General features: G+C 49.4%; 6 protein-coding genes across 6 annotated transcripts; 3 read left to right on the plus strand and 3 right to left on the minus strand.

Moving 5' to 3' along the window:
• Positions 1-22: 22 nt before the first annotated feature.
• On the minus strand, positions 23-1235 carry ASPVEDRAFT_150753 (uncharacterized protein; the record flags this gene model as incomplete). Its single annotated transcript, XM_040808251.1, has 7 exons — positions 23-76; positions 124-678; positions 729-789; positions 840-962; positions 1010-1022; positions 1083-1096; positions 1151-1235. The coding sequence occupies 7 exons, from the start codon at positions 1233-1235 to the stop codon at positions 40-42; spliced, it is 888 nt and encodes a 295-aa protein (XP_040667794.1). The 3' UTR covers positions 23-39.
• A 1341-nt stretch (positions 1236-2576) lies between these two features.
• ASPVEDRAFT_41550 (uncharacterized protein) lies at positions 2577-4275 on the plus strand. Its single transcript, XM_040812376.1, has one exon. The coding sequence runs from the start codon at positions 2649-2651 to the stop codon at positions 4044-4046; it is 1398 nt and encodes a 465-aa protein (XP_040667795.1). The 5' UTR covers positions 2577-2648; the 3' UTR covers positions 4047-4275.
• Positions 4276-4697: 422 nt separating this feature from the next.
• Positions 4698-6097, plus strand: ASPVEDRAFT_41551 (sterol desaturase family protein). The gene has a single exon (XM_040812377.1). It carries the CDS (start codon positions 4912-4914, stop codon positions 5956-5958), a length of 1047 nt encoding a protein of 348 aa, XP_040667796.1. The 5' UTR covers positions 4698-4911; the 3' UTR covers positions 5959-6097.
• Positions 6098-6545: 448 nt separating this feature from the next.
• ASPVEDRAFT_192430 (uncharacterized protein) lies at positions 6546-8570 on the minus strand (the record flags this gene model as incomplete). Its single annotated transcript, XM_040809117.1, has 7 exons — positions 6546-6792; positions 6843-7044; positions 7101-7259; positions 7319-7882; positions 7934-8288; positions 8348-8424; positions 8481-8570. The coding sequence occupies 7 exons, from the start codon at positions 8568-8570 to the stop codon at positions 6638-6640; spliced, it is 1602 nt and encodes a 533-aa protein (XP_040667797.1). The 3' UTR covers positions 6546-6637.
• A 562-nt stretch (positions 8571-9132) lies between these two features.
• On the minus strand, positions 9133-10344 carry ASPVEDRAFT_887648 (phytanoyl-CoA dioxygenase family protein; the record flags this gene model as incomplete). Its single annotated transcript, XM_040818404.1, has 3 exons — positions 9133-9198; positions 9258-10034; positions 10084-10344. The coding sequence occupies 3 exons, from the start codon at positions 10342-10344 to the stop codon at positions 9160-9162; spliced, it is 1077 nt and encodes a 358-aa protein (XP_040667798.1). The 3' UTR covers positions 9133-9159.
• Positions 10345-10681: 337 nt separating this feature from the next.
• ASPVEDRAFT_132807 (uncharacterized protein) lies at positions 10682-13014 on the plus strand (the record flags this gene model as incomplete). The annotated part of the gene is made up of 5 exons (XM_040806963.1): positions 10682-10755; positions 10836-11342; positions 11392-11822; positions 11891-12503; positions 12570-13014. 5 exons carry the CDS (start codon positions 10682-10684, stop codon positions 13012-13014), a joined length of 2070 nt encoding a protein of 689 aa, XP_040667799.1.
• Between the last annotated feature and the right edge of the window lie 474 nt (positions 13015-13488).

Below are 13488 nucleotides of genomic sequence, written 5' to 3' on the forward strand. Positions count from 1 at the left end.
AACCATTCTGTTATACTATCTTGTAAACAAACCCTCCATTCAGTCAGTGGGTGGCTTTTGGCCGTAAACAAAGTACCTGACACTACATTAATATACGGGCCTCAAATAGTGACTGGTACTCACACTGGCCAGTACGCATGAACATCCGGATTCTGCAACTGCTCGCGCACAGCAACAAGGAAGACTCTTGCATCCTCGGGATTCCACCCAAGGCTCTTCACCATCAAAGCAGTCGAAAACTCTTCGAACCGCTGAAGAACGTTGTACGAGTTCCATTGGCCCTTTAGTTTCCCCTCCTCATCTTCGGGCCACGGATTAGTTGGCCATTTATGCACGACAGTTTGACAATTGATGAACCCTGCTTCTTTCATCCAGGCTTCATACTTTGTGGGATTATCAGTTGGACGATTCATCCTCTCTGACGCCTCGACCAGTAATCTGCCCCACTTGAAGAGTGGATTGTCCTCTGTGAGGGTGCCGTCATCGCAAGTTGGTGGGTTGCAAAGTTCTTGCATTTCAACCCATCCACCGGGATTTAGAAACTCAAAAGACTGGGCGAAAAGGCCATGTTCCTCTAGTCTGCGGTGGTTTTGGCGGCAGTGGATGTAGTCGAACATTTGGCTGTACGGCCAGGGTTTGTTGGCATCGTTGGTGTCGGGGGTAAGATTTGCAGGTAGCCTTGGGATATCAGCTCCTATCTCTTGGCTCTTCTGGGATTAGGAAGGTACCCCATCTTGTCCATTACAGTTGAGCTGTTAGCTATGATGGATACACTTGGGTTTCTATCGGCTGCTATTTGTTAGTTGAGGCATGAAACTAGCTATCTGTCTATTTCGTACCGAAAGCAAGAACCCAAGTTGCGTCTCCTGTCGCGATATCGAGGACAGAGCTAATATTTTCTGACAAAGGAGACAGGTGCAGTCTTCCACCCAGGGTAATGTGGAAAAGCTGATGTTGGATATCTTTCATACATCAATATAGAGGTAATGGTGGTCAAGTGTCCACATACCAAGTCGATCTGCCTGCCATGTTGTTAGGACCTTGATAGCTCAGCAATTTGAATAAAGCTAGGGGTTATTCACCTCTGCATCGCGGTCTTGGAGTGATGTGAGCAGTTGAACCGTTCAAGATAGCTTAGGCGCTCCTTTACCTGTGGTGTGCACCTTCTGTACTTGCCCTGTCTTCGTGATATATAGTTGAACGGACGAAATAACCGACTCCTTGGAATTATCCATGGCTGATATGAATTCTAAAGCCCTCAACTGGCGATGAGAACCTCTATTTACAAGGAATCTTTCTCCTGAGAGAAAGAGCCGTCCATCATATAACAGCAAGGCTGAGCGGGAATACGAGGGCTGAGCGGGGAGCGTTGCTTCGGGCCTTCTTGGCTGCACCTCACGACGTTTTATCGTGTTATTAATAATTAAGAATACGAGATTCGATCGGGCATGGCGGCTTATAGCAGGAACCTTCATTATACGCAAGTAGAAGGCTAGCAAGAACTGGGAACCCGGATGTGCGTTGGACAGACATTTGAAGGAAGGCTCGGCACGAGATTCCCTTGAAACACAAAGTCCAATTATGTATCATCATCTTCTACCTTTGGGAAGCAGGCTAGAGCAACCTGTTCCAAATACTGTGTAGCATGCGCCGTGTACCCTCTTACTGATTCCCTGCCGGTCTATGAATATAGGTGGCACGGCTGCTCCTGAAAGCTTCGCATGAGAATATTGGCTCCTCCGCATGGGATGCAGGGTCTTGGGAGGCCTATATTCGGGGTTTTACTGGAATGTGAAATTATGTCTTCGACAGGTTGTTCCGAAGAGAACTTTGTCATGTTGGATGAATAACATATCGTCTTCACGTGGGAAAGGTGCTCTCTGAATTTCATTGAATTCTAGTTTGGAATGCTTTGGTATCAGAGTGTAATATGGTTCACAGGAATTAGAACGTTAGTACTTGACTTACTCAAACCTACATACAACAAACAGCTTGATTAACTCTTCCGAGCATCGAACAAACCTAGAAAATATACAGGGTTTAGCCATTATTCTATAAGCTCCATGAGCTTAGATGTCGAAACTTCCATGTGTTGCAATTGTAGTATAGTGGGTAGTTTTGGCGTATTCGACGGGCAGAGGGACCCAATGTTGGTGGCCTGATAGGTCTCATCATACTCCATTGCGTTTTGTGCGACGTTGGCAATTGCCTTTGCTGTAGATAATGTCATATTGACGTCTATGGTTGGCTGATACGATGCAACATGGTAGACCACTACTACCTGAGACAATACGGTTTGATCTCATTAAGATCCCACGGTCCAGCCCACAATATTCGGCAGCTTCCTTTGGCTCATTCCCGTGGAATCCGGCGATCAGTCAAGATTTGTCGCGCAATTAAGGTTCTCGCAGCAGCCGGCTAGCAGTAGGTCTTCAGGCTATCATTGAGTACCAATATTTATGCAACTATCATCAACTTCCATCCGCTGCATGCGTCTATGGCCTTTGATGCTGACATCACCTTGTGTAACCAACTCTGCAACCCAGACCTATTTATTCATGTTCCAGTCACCTGCGGTAAAATGCAGCAAAGACCCAATTCGAAACTGCTGAAACCACTGAGCAGTATTTGTCTTTCTAGTCAACATCATGGCATTCGCCGCACTCTTATTAGCCGCGACAGTTGTCCTTATGCAAGCCCTCAACGCGGCCGCCGACCCACTTCCGCCGGTCATCGATCCTTTTTACACGCCCCGAGATGAAAATTGGAAAGGTCAGAAGCCAGGTTTCGTCATTAACCATCGACCGGTCGACCTACCCTCACTTATCCCTGGCGTCGAAAGCCCATTGACGGCACACCAGCTCCTCTTTGTAACACGTAACGCTACAGGTCACCCAACAACATCCGTGACTACTATCATCCGGCCACAGCATGCCAACCCTAACCGCCTGCTATCCTACCAAATCGCTTACGACTCCCCGGATGTGAATTGCTCCCCGTCATTTGGTCTTCAGAAGGATGCCAATCCCAACGCTCAGATGTGGAGCTGGGGTCAAATGACCTTTGTTATCCCGTATCTTATGAGCAGCAAAGGACCATTGGGGGAGAGACCGTTCATCAATGTCCCGGACTACGAGGGCAACAACGCTGCTTTCACTGTCGGTCCACAAAGCGGCTACCACACCTTGGACTCTATTCGCGCCGCTTTAAACTCCCACAACCATACGGGAATTGACTCAGAAGCGAGGGCAATCCTGTTTGGTTACTCCGGCGGTGGACTCGCCTCGGAATGGGCGGCAGAGTTGCACGCCAAAGAGGATTCCGACCTCAATATAGTTGGTGCTGCGATTGGTGGCCCGCCTCCAAACGTAACAAATACATATATCCACGTCAACGGGACCCAATCCCCGCTCAATGTGTGGGCAATACTAGGCGTAATGAATGCATTTCCCGAAGTGTCAGACTTTTTGCGCGATAACCTTAAGCTAAGTTGGGGCTCATATTTCCTTGGGCCCCTCACACGATGCAGCAGCCCAGACCCGAAACCGCCCAAAATCCCGACGAACGCCAACGTCACAGACTGGTTTGATAGCGGCGATAAGTTTCTGTACAAATTCAAACACATCCTTGATCAGTACGGGGTCATGGGACAGCACGTCAACCCAACGCATAGACCGAAATTTCCTCTATATATCTACCAAGGCACGAAGGACAATATAACAGCCCCGGTCAATGATACCGACGCCTTGTACTGGAAGTATTGCCATTCGGGCACGAATGTTCGATATGTGAGGTATGAGGGTAGGGATCATGGACAGACACTCATTGCGGGCATGTACCCAGCTTGGACTTGGATCTCTTCTCGGTTTAATCGGGTGCCGGTTCTAAGGTGCTCCGTCAAGAATGTTACCAAAGATAGTGATGGTGATGATGATGAAGACGTCTTTTCTACTGTTGACTTGAGGGTAGATAAAACTGGTTCCGAGGAGCAGTCTGGTCAAGACAAGCTTACCGGCCTGGATTTTACTCATGAGAATGACCTCTAGGCTCAGAATGTATGGTCTTTGGAAGGTTCCGCAGGATACACCCCGAATACCTAAGATTGAGGACCATGTGGAAATTTCGATAATCTTCTTGTGTCAGAAGGCCTAATCCCATCACAATCGAGTATATGCTAATTTTCGATCGTGCTGTGTTGTGGTAATGTCATATTACATATAATGTTATTTAATGTCTACCAGAGAAAGTTATAGTGGTTCACTTACAGTCACTGGCAAGAAGGTCACGTAGAACCCTTCTGGTATCTCGCTTGTTAAAGCGCTGCACGATCTATAGCATAGACAGCATGAGAGCTGCTACGACCTGGCCGTGCATTTACGCCTGGGGTGACAGAATGGAGACTCCAGACATGGAAGAAGATCCAAGAGAGTTATGACGATGTTACTAAGAAATTAGATGCGACCAATTGGTGGTAACCTACTGGAATGCGCTGCAGAATGTGCCGACAGATCTCAACCCCAACTACATACAAAGAAGTATGGGCGCATCCCCCGTGAAAGAGACTAGGCAGACATCTCGGTGGTGGTAAGCCCCACCAACCTCCTATCTATTGCCCGATTGATGGCACACCCGCTCGCAAGACTTACCGGATATGAACAAGATGTGGACCTCACCCTCATCATATCAATCAGCCTTCATATGCCTTCCCTTCTTTTACTTGGCCTGGCTGCCCATAGCTCACTAATCAAGAGTGATTTACGTGCCCACGCCTCGGCCCCAACAATTTTTGGGTTCACGCGCCTTTCCCATGTGTTTCAAAAGTGGCCGATGGATATAAAGCTTTCTGGGCTGCGGGGTTGGACGAGGTTGTTGACATACCTCTCCCCATAACACTACGACGTGCTTCTTACGATGGCTATCCCAATGCGAAACCCAAAGGACTCCATGACGTCCACCTGGCGTCTGTGGGATCGCTCGCAGTGGGGTGGCGGCCACTGGCTGATCCAGCTCCTGAACGTGCACCATGTCGAGCTTGATCAAGAGGTCCCAATTCATCAGAAGACCGACAAGATCCCTTATGCACCAGAGCTGCAGTTCCATGTTTGGATCCTTACCCACGCCGCCCTCCCACTCGTCCTTCACCAACTCTATATCTACTACTTCGGTTACCCTCCAGCGTGGCTCGTGTTTTTATACTACCATGCCGCCTTCGAATTGAATTCCGTTCACGAAGTACACGTTCTCCGTCGCCTCGGCCACAGGATCGGATTCTTCGACGGGGACAAGCATGCTCGCGATGGTGTACCTGACGTGGGTGTCGGCAAGACTGTGCAGACGCTCTTATCCACGATGCTGGTCCGTCCAATGTACTCCGTTTTCCTCGCCTACCGCCCCGATGAGGGCCCAGTCTCGATCCGATGGGGATGGCTTATCTTCGAGACCGGCATGTATGCCCTCATGATTGACTTCTGGTACTATATCCTCCACCGCTCCGCGCATGAGACGGAACACCTCTGGAAATTCCACCGCACCCACCACCTAACCAAGCACCCTAATCCTCTGTTGACCGCCTATGCGGACACGGTGCAGGAGTTTGTGGATATCATCGGCACACCGCTTCTTGCATACGGTTCGATGAAGCTAATGGGATTTCCCATGGGCTTCTATGAGTGGTGGGTTTGCCAGGAATATGTAGTCTTCACTGAGATCCTGGGTCATAGCGGGCTACGGATGTATACCGGGACAGCAAACCCGTGGACGTGGCTGATGAAGCTGTGCAATACGTACCTTCTCATCGAGGATCATGATCTTCACCATCGCAAGGGCTGGAAGCACAGCCATAACTACGGCAAACAAACCCTGGTGTGGGATAAGCTGTTTAACACTGCTGGTAAGCGTGTGGAGGCGCTCGCGGACAATGTTGACTATGTCAACTTGGTGGAACTCCCTTTGCTATAACAGTGGCGAGCGCCGCCTCATATTCTCAGGCAACATATTGCAAGATTGGTTTCTATGCTGAGATTATTAGCCTCTCATTTACGTACGCTTTAGCGAGACAACAACTTAAAGGATTTAGCTAATAAACACTTAGTATGGCTGCCGCATATACTAGTAAAAGTGCTTGTATAAAGATATATATAACTCCGCGCCAATGGTAATTGCAGGACTGTAGGCTGGAGTTCCACCACTCCCGGTCTGTTCTGAGTGGCTTCAATGCTGGGAATCCCTTACCCAATTACATGCTGGCTAGGTGTATTCGATTCTATTGGCCTTGAAACTGTCTCGAATGACGTTATGGATAGGGTTGAGTGGAGGAATCGGGGATATTAACTGAGGTAACTTCCTTCTTTATGAACCTCACGTCTGATCTGGGCAGCATAAACCGCCTGGACCGACTGAGTATTATGCTCGGACGGGTAAATGGGCAGTTGCAGCCTCTTAAAGAAATGGGTAAGCCTTCACTCAATACGTTTCGCAACCACTAATATATATACAAATTTCTTAGTACCGTGTCATTTTTATTACACGGGATTATGCATACTAAAGATCCCAGCTGTCCTATTTACAGGTATTGATCAACTATTTAAGAGGGCTGGTTCCCTTATTAATTGGGAGGTTCTATTGCCTATCGGCATTGCTACTGTTTATCCGCAGTTGACTTTGTAGTCTGCCTGTTTTCTGCATCAAACTTTAAGTCTTCCATACCTTCAATCGCAGTTAATCGAGCGGGTATAAATCGAGCCCGCGCATTGTAGTTGGAAAATAGATCGTTCATATCCTCTAGCGACAGCCCTACAGTAGAGTTAGTTGCCCAATTCCCATCTACAAGCCGCAATGCATACCTTTAGTTTCTGGTACGAGAAACCAGGTGAAGACGACCATGACAAAGCAGAAAGATCCGTAAACAAAATATGTTCCAAAGCCGTTCACGCCGAGTGTGGCGAACATGGTGGGCGTGGCTTTGGCCACGACAAAATTGAACAGCCACTGACTGGCTGTAGCCATTCCCATTTGTAGGCTTCGCATACGAGAAGCTGGTATTTCCTAATAATGCTGTTAGCACCTTAGGAGGGGCGTCTAGGAAGAAAAGCAGAGCTTACCGAACAATATGTCCACACAACGGGACCCCAGCCGAACTGATACACGGCGGCAAAAATATAAATAGCTACCAGTGCGACATATCCCGCGGCATCTGGATCTGTTCCTTCCTCTGGCGGATCGAATCGAATATAAAAGCCAATAAAAAACAGCGCCAAGCCCTTGTTAACTTTTGTTAGCGTGCAATATATCCAACAGACAAGGTTCGCGGAGGACCTACCTGGACGATGCCAGTCCACAGCAGGCTCTTTCTCCGGCCGAGGGAGTCCGTCACAAACACAATGAAAATAAAGCAGGCAACGAACTTCACAATACCGTAGATACCTGTAGCGAACAGCGAGACGAAAGAACCGGACAGTCCCACGCTCTTGAAGATTGTCGGGCTGTAGTAGGTCATGGCGTTGGTACCAGTCAGATTACTCCACATCATCAGCGTGATGCACAAGAAACTGCGACGCAGATAAGATTTCACGGTAAAGGCCTCTTTGATCAGTGTGAGCCATGAGCCGCTAGATGCAAGAGAGCGCTCTTCTTCAAGTCCAAGCAGAATCCCTTGCATCTCCTCTCGGACATATGGGTGGTCGGTAGACAGATTTCGCATCTTGGAGAGGACGATGAGAGCCTTATCGGGTGTTTCCATAGCAAGAAACCGGGGAGACTCGCTAGCAAAAATCATACCCACGAAGAGGATCACTGCCGGGAGAGCTTGCAGAGACAGTGGGATAATATACTGCGCATGACCCTTGACATGCAGTGAGCACCCATAGTTGATCCAAAAGGCAAGCTCCCTACGTCAGCTGGTCTAGTAACCACAAAGAAGGGAAATGTAACGTACTGTCAAACCCGTGACAATGCTAAGTTGGTAAAATCCAGTCAACAGGCCTCGTATCCCACGAGGTGCGTTCTCTGACACGTAAAGTGGATTGACTGTCGAGGCAATACCAATAGCAACCCCCGCTACGAATCTCCCTACATATATCGAAGCAATATATCCAGAAGCTGCAGCTTGCAAGGCCACTCCAATGAAAACAAGCACGGACGCGAGGATGAGAGACATGCGCCGCCCGATGCGATTGGCCAGCCATATCGAGAAGAAGCATCCTGAGAACGCACCAGCCTGAATGACGGAGACAATGTTGGACTCGAGATTGGCAAGGGCTGTTGCAGATTTGTTGTTGAGGCCGTATTGCCTGTGAGCTAATGAGTATGTCACATAACAGGCATGTATATATATTGGCCCAAGACTCACTCTTTGAATGGCTCCATTGTCAAGACACCCCCAATTATACCCATGTCCATGCCGAAGAGTAGTGCACCTCCACATGCCTATCGATGTTAATATCGCCGGTGCTGGATTCAGAAAAGGCGTGGCCGTCACTTACCACGAGGCTGATGAGTACCGTCCGTAAATTATAAATCTCTGGGGGATCTGTCCGTGTCGCATCATTGCGAATAAACCGTTGAAGAAACATGGTATTTCTGCAGTATCTGGGACGAGGTATAGGATAAATATAACCCGGCTAACTAGTGATTAGAGACTTTATATGTCTCGGTGCAGAGTCTGTTTTTCCATGCAGCATTCATGTTTACTCCAAAGCCATATAACACGGTAGTAGACGGCCACTCCAACCCCAGAATACCCCACGAATTAGCTAGAAATAGCATTTAACTCCAGAATTCCCCGCATTCATTCCTGCAGAATGAGAAGCCAAGACAATGCTCCAAGTCTTCCAATTCGTGGGGAAATAGTCTTGCAGTTGACGGCTGTAGACGGCTGCAGCACTCGAAGCGATGGCGATTGCGTTGTATATCATATCTGCTGTACTGGAACTTTCCGGCCATACTCCCAAATCAGAAAGCGCTTTTCTTTTCAGCAAAGTTTCTCTAGGACTTATCGGTATATCCTACTTCATATCTTTAACGTCTAGGTGAAGCAGTGCCCACATCGGATCATGAACGGTATTTATTAACTCCAGGGAACTCGAGCTCATAGTAACATAAGCAATCAATCAGATTGAGTATAATATAATTCTACCCTGCAGATAACTCTACTCAACAGATTCACAGCCCATCCAAAGGGCGATAAACTTTCATCCACCGCTAGTGATAATAGATAACGTTAACGTGGAGCGTAAATGGACAATCGAATCAGTACTCACCTGGTCATAAGGCTTCTCCGGATCTACAAATCGCAGGTCCGTAGCGAGTCGAATCTTACTATTGGGGTCCTTATTCTTGCAGCTAGCATGCACCATCCACGGGTTATGGAAAATGACATCCCCGGCCTCGTACTCTGCAATCAGCCATCTGCGGCGTCTTTCCTTCCCATAAGCGACTGTATCCCGACTGAGGAACCCACCATCAGTCATATTCTTGTTGAAGGCACTAACACGCTCTTCATCAGTCAGGTTTTGGGCGTTGCGTGCAAAGTCTGCCTCAGTCTGCTGTCCTATATCGGTAGAGCCCTCAAGGTACATCAGGCCACCTCCTTCCAGAGAGACATCACCGATGGGTACCCACGCTGTCAGACTGGTAGGTGGGCCAGCACGGAGATACATCTGGTCAAAGTGCACCGGTGTGAGCTCGCTGTTTGGAACAAATGCTCGCAACATCGTGCGCTGAAGCATGTGAGGCTTCTGCCAGCCGGTGAAACGGCTGATAAAGTCGCGAAGCTCTTGGTTGGCACAGAAGTCAAGATAGAATTGAGCTTCGTGGGCGGATATCATCAGTTCGAGGTATTTCTCGCTCTCCTCGTCGTCCTTCAAGCCGAATAGTCGGCGGAGATTGCCTGGTGGCAGATACTTTCTGCTGTCCTTGTGTGAAAATACACCATCGACGGGGTTGCTCCCTTCCTGTAAGAGGCCACTGGGCGCCATGTAATTGAAGTATGCTTCGCGACATTTCAACGAGGCTTCTTGTGAAATGCATCCTTTGACCTATTGTCGCTCAATTAGTTTTAACACTTGCGGGTGCGGGTTGCCATACAAATAAATAGCCATCTCGCTGGAACCTTTCGTGCATAATCTGCAGTGGCGTGTCAACGGAGGTTGGCTGGAGGTATCCCACATTCTCTGGATCCATTGGCCCAAAGTTGGACTCCAGGTTGAGGGACTTGGGATCAGCTGGATAGTATCGTCCGTATATGTCGTTTGCAGCGGCCTTGATGTTTTCAGCACGCTGCGATTCGACAAGGGGTTGAGGCGCAGGAGCCTTAGCAATAGGAGACGCCAGACGACCAGGAGCCATGGTGTTCAAGTTCGTTTACCAGTGGTGCGTTGATTTGTGGGACGACTATGGTTGACAATGCACCGGGTGTCATACGCTCTATCTATATACTTCACAGAACTTTTACAACATTAATAACGCAGGTTCTTCCCTACAAGGCAAATCATGCCATCTCCAACATGATATAGTGATCTACAGCCGTCTACAGCCCCCACATTATTTTAATGCGGGGAAGGGGCGTCATTATATCTACAGCCGTCTATAACCTCGGGTACATTGCCAACAACTCCAGACACACATCGTGCTACCCGCAACCGCGTGTGCAGCATCTTTTTCTCCGTCTACAAGCGTCCCCAGCATGACGAAAGGTCTCGGTCTCCGGCAATACCGGGCCTGCGTGAGATGCCGCTCTCGCAAGACACGATGTGATCTGTACGTCTCCAGACTTCAACAGACGGGGATCCCGGAAATGGAACCGGTTCAAGAAGTCCATCGCTAACCACTAACCCTAGACGAGGAATCGGGGACTCCAATAAACCGCCCTGCGTCAAGTGCAATCGCGAGGGGGCTGAATGCGTACTCGCCACGTCTCGTCGCGGAGGGGACTATTCGCATCTTCGGCGACAGAAAGGACGTCCAGCTCAGAGACAGCAGGATGAGGAACCAGCACTATCGACTCCACCCATATCATCCCCTGGAAATGGATCGCTTCACTCAACCTCTGGAGACCACGTTCACGACAACTTGCAGAACCCATCTGATGCACTCTTGATTCTTGCCAATGCGGCAGGGCAGCCGGAAGACCAGTTTCAGGCCCAAGCTGGCAGTGACAACCCCTACCTGCTCGACAGGAATGCCAGGAATTTATCCTTGAGCATCCCCGGGAACCGACATATACAGCCCAGCGGCCGCATGGGGGATATCTCAGCAGCTGCGGGAGGCAAAGACGCTTGTATCTCTCATCCATTAATTGATAACGGGATTATATTCCTACCCCTTCTGCTCGAGCTATTATCTTCGTACGGGCCCATACTCGTCCATCCATGTAGCCTTGGCTGATCCCTCCAGATACCGCAATTCCTACCATCAGTTCTTCCCAATCGCCCCAAAGAGCGTCCTCAATCCCGACAACATCAAGCAAACGCTCCAGCAGGAACCATTCCTCACCACCGCAATTCTGGCTGTCGCAACGAAAGATCGCCCGGACCAGTCCACCCGGCATAATAGCATATGTGACCATCTCCATCAGCGCATACTTGACGTCGTTCTCGGCGTACCCGACACGCGCCATGTCGGGTGTGTCGAAGGCCTCCTACTCCTCGGTGAGTGGACCCTCCTCAACTTAAGCCAAGCCGATGACGGCGGTGGTGAGGCAGCCTGGTCTATTATTGGGCTTGCAGTCAGGCTTGCATACCGGCTTCGACTGGAAGATAGCGGATTTCGCGGCGAAGGCAATGAACTGGACCCCATGGCGCAGCGGAAGCGCCTCGCGTGGACTCGTATGACCCCCCCTATTCTATATCCCTCGGTACCAACGAAATATAGATTCCTAATATCGTGGCGTCAGTTACGTACCTCTCCGATCGCCAAATATCAATACGCATGGGCCAGGCCTTCTGGTGTCGGGGCCCTGCCCTCTCTGTCCGCTTCATTGCGCAAGACTTCCCTTCCCTCCAGCCCCAGTCGAGGCCTCCTTTCTGCGAAGACTACGCCTCCTGGATCCAAGCCCAAGTCGAGCTCACCACCCTCTTTGGAAATGCCCATGATATCCTCTTCGCCTCCAAATCACGAACCGTCGAGCTAATCACCCGCGGCGACTATGTCAAATATATCGATGATACGGGGAAGGCTATGGCGGCATGGAAGTGTGCTTGGAGGGGGATTGCAGTTTCCAGTGCACTTTCGGGGTGTTTAACAATCATGCTGGAATATCTACGGCTGTATGTGAATGCCTTTGCATTCCAGGCTGTGCTCTATCGTGCTTCAAGGCCTACAGTCAATCCCAACTCTTCTCCGGAAGTGTGTGTTTCGAGTAAATTATGTTTTCCAGACTCAACAATGGCTAGTGCAGATGCGAGGCATATCTATGAGGCTCTGGATGCGGCCGAGTCTCTGTTACGAGTGTTTGTTGAGGAATTTGATGAGACGCAGCTACGGTGTATGCCAACGCGGTTTTACCTGTAAGAATATCCCCAGTTCCTGTCTTGAAACGCCTTTGGTACACTAGTCCGCTGACAGTACTACAGCTATGAAATCCATTCCGCGGTATTCCTATACAAAACCCACGCGTCTGGCGCAATTCCCCAGTCTCGCCATGGACATACTATATCTCTAATCCAACGCTTCATCACCGTCCTCCAGACCACCGCAATCAGCGAGAGCCACATTGCCTCACGCTACGCGCGACTACTGCACCATCTCTGGTTCCAACGCCCACACAGTCCCCCAGACGACCCGATCTCGGACAGTTGCGGTATCAGACCAAACACGGACACCCCGTTTGGGGCCGTAGATGGGCCGATTGTAGATGCTAGTTACGGAGCGTCCCTTCTTGAAGATATTGGGGTGGGTTCCGATGCACTTGAGGGGGCTGAGTGGATGGATGGGCTTTTTTCGATGCCTCCAGCGTTTCCCTATGATCTTTCGATGTTCTTAAAGCAAGCAGAGGGGGCCGAGTTCCCTCCACTATAGAGAATATCAGCGCAGAATTATTTCCACTCATAACTTTCTACGTCGGATAAATTCTGACTGAAGACGCAGTTATATCCTCCCTTCGCTGCGTCTTTTCGTCCGCTTCTCTTGCCCCCGTGCCATCAGCAACGCTGAGTCCGATGTCAGACAGGAATCATCATGGACAAGGAGACCTTCGAGGTGCTCACCACCTAAAGCCAAACTCAGATTCTCGTAGTATGTTGCGTTGTAATGCTTGAAGATATCCAGCTCTTCGTTTTTGTTCCTCGCGATTGGACGCCTGTTCATATCATCGTGCTGCTCCTGGCTTGGCTGAAGGAAATACACTCCTTTTCCGTCCTCGGCTAGGGTAGCTGTTGGATCCAGATTGGATATTGCCAATGTCCACCGTCCTAACTGGGACAAGTTCCAACATTATACACCGTCCTACAAGTCTGACTAGCTGGTCCACACACCATCTTATCTGATCCATCA

This window comes from Aspergillus versicolor, assembly GCF_001890125.1.
Source record: "Aspergillus versicolor CBS 583.65 unplaced genomic scaffold ASPVEscaffold_5, whole genome shotgun sequence".
NCBI lineage: Eukaryota > Fungi > Ascomycota > Eurotiomycetes > Eurotiales > Aspergillaceae > Aspergillus > Aspergillus versicolor.

What these genes read in the sequence shown, in the direction of transcription:
- ASPVEDRAFT_41551 (XM_040812377.1), top strand. Translation starts at nt 4,912, where the DNA reads ATGGCTATCCCAATGCGAAACCCAAAGGACTCCATGACGTCCACCTGG.
- ASPVEDRAFT_41550 (XM_040812376.1), top strand. Translation starts at nt 2,649, where the DNA reads ATGGCATTCGCCGCACTCTTATTAGCCGCGACAGTTGTCCTTATGCAA.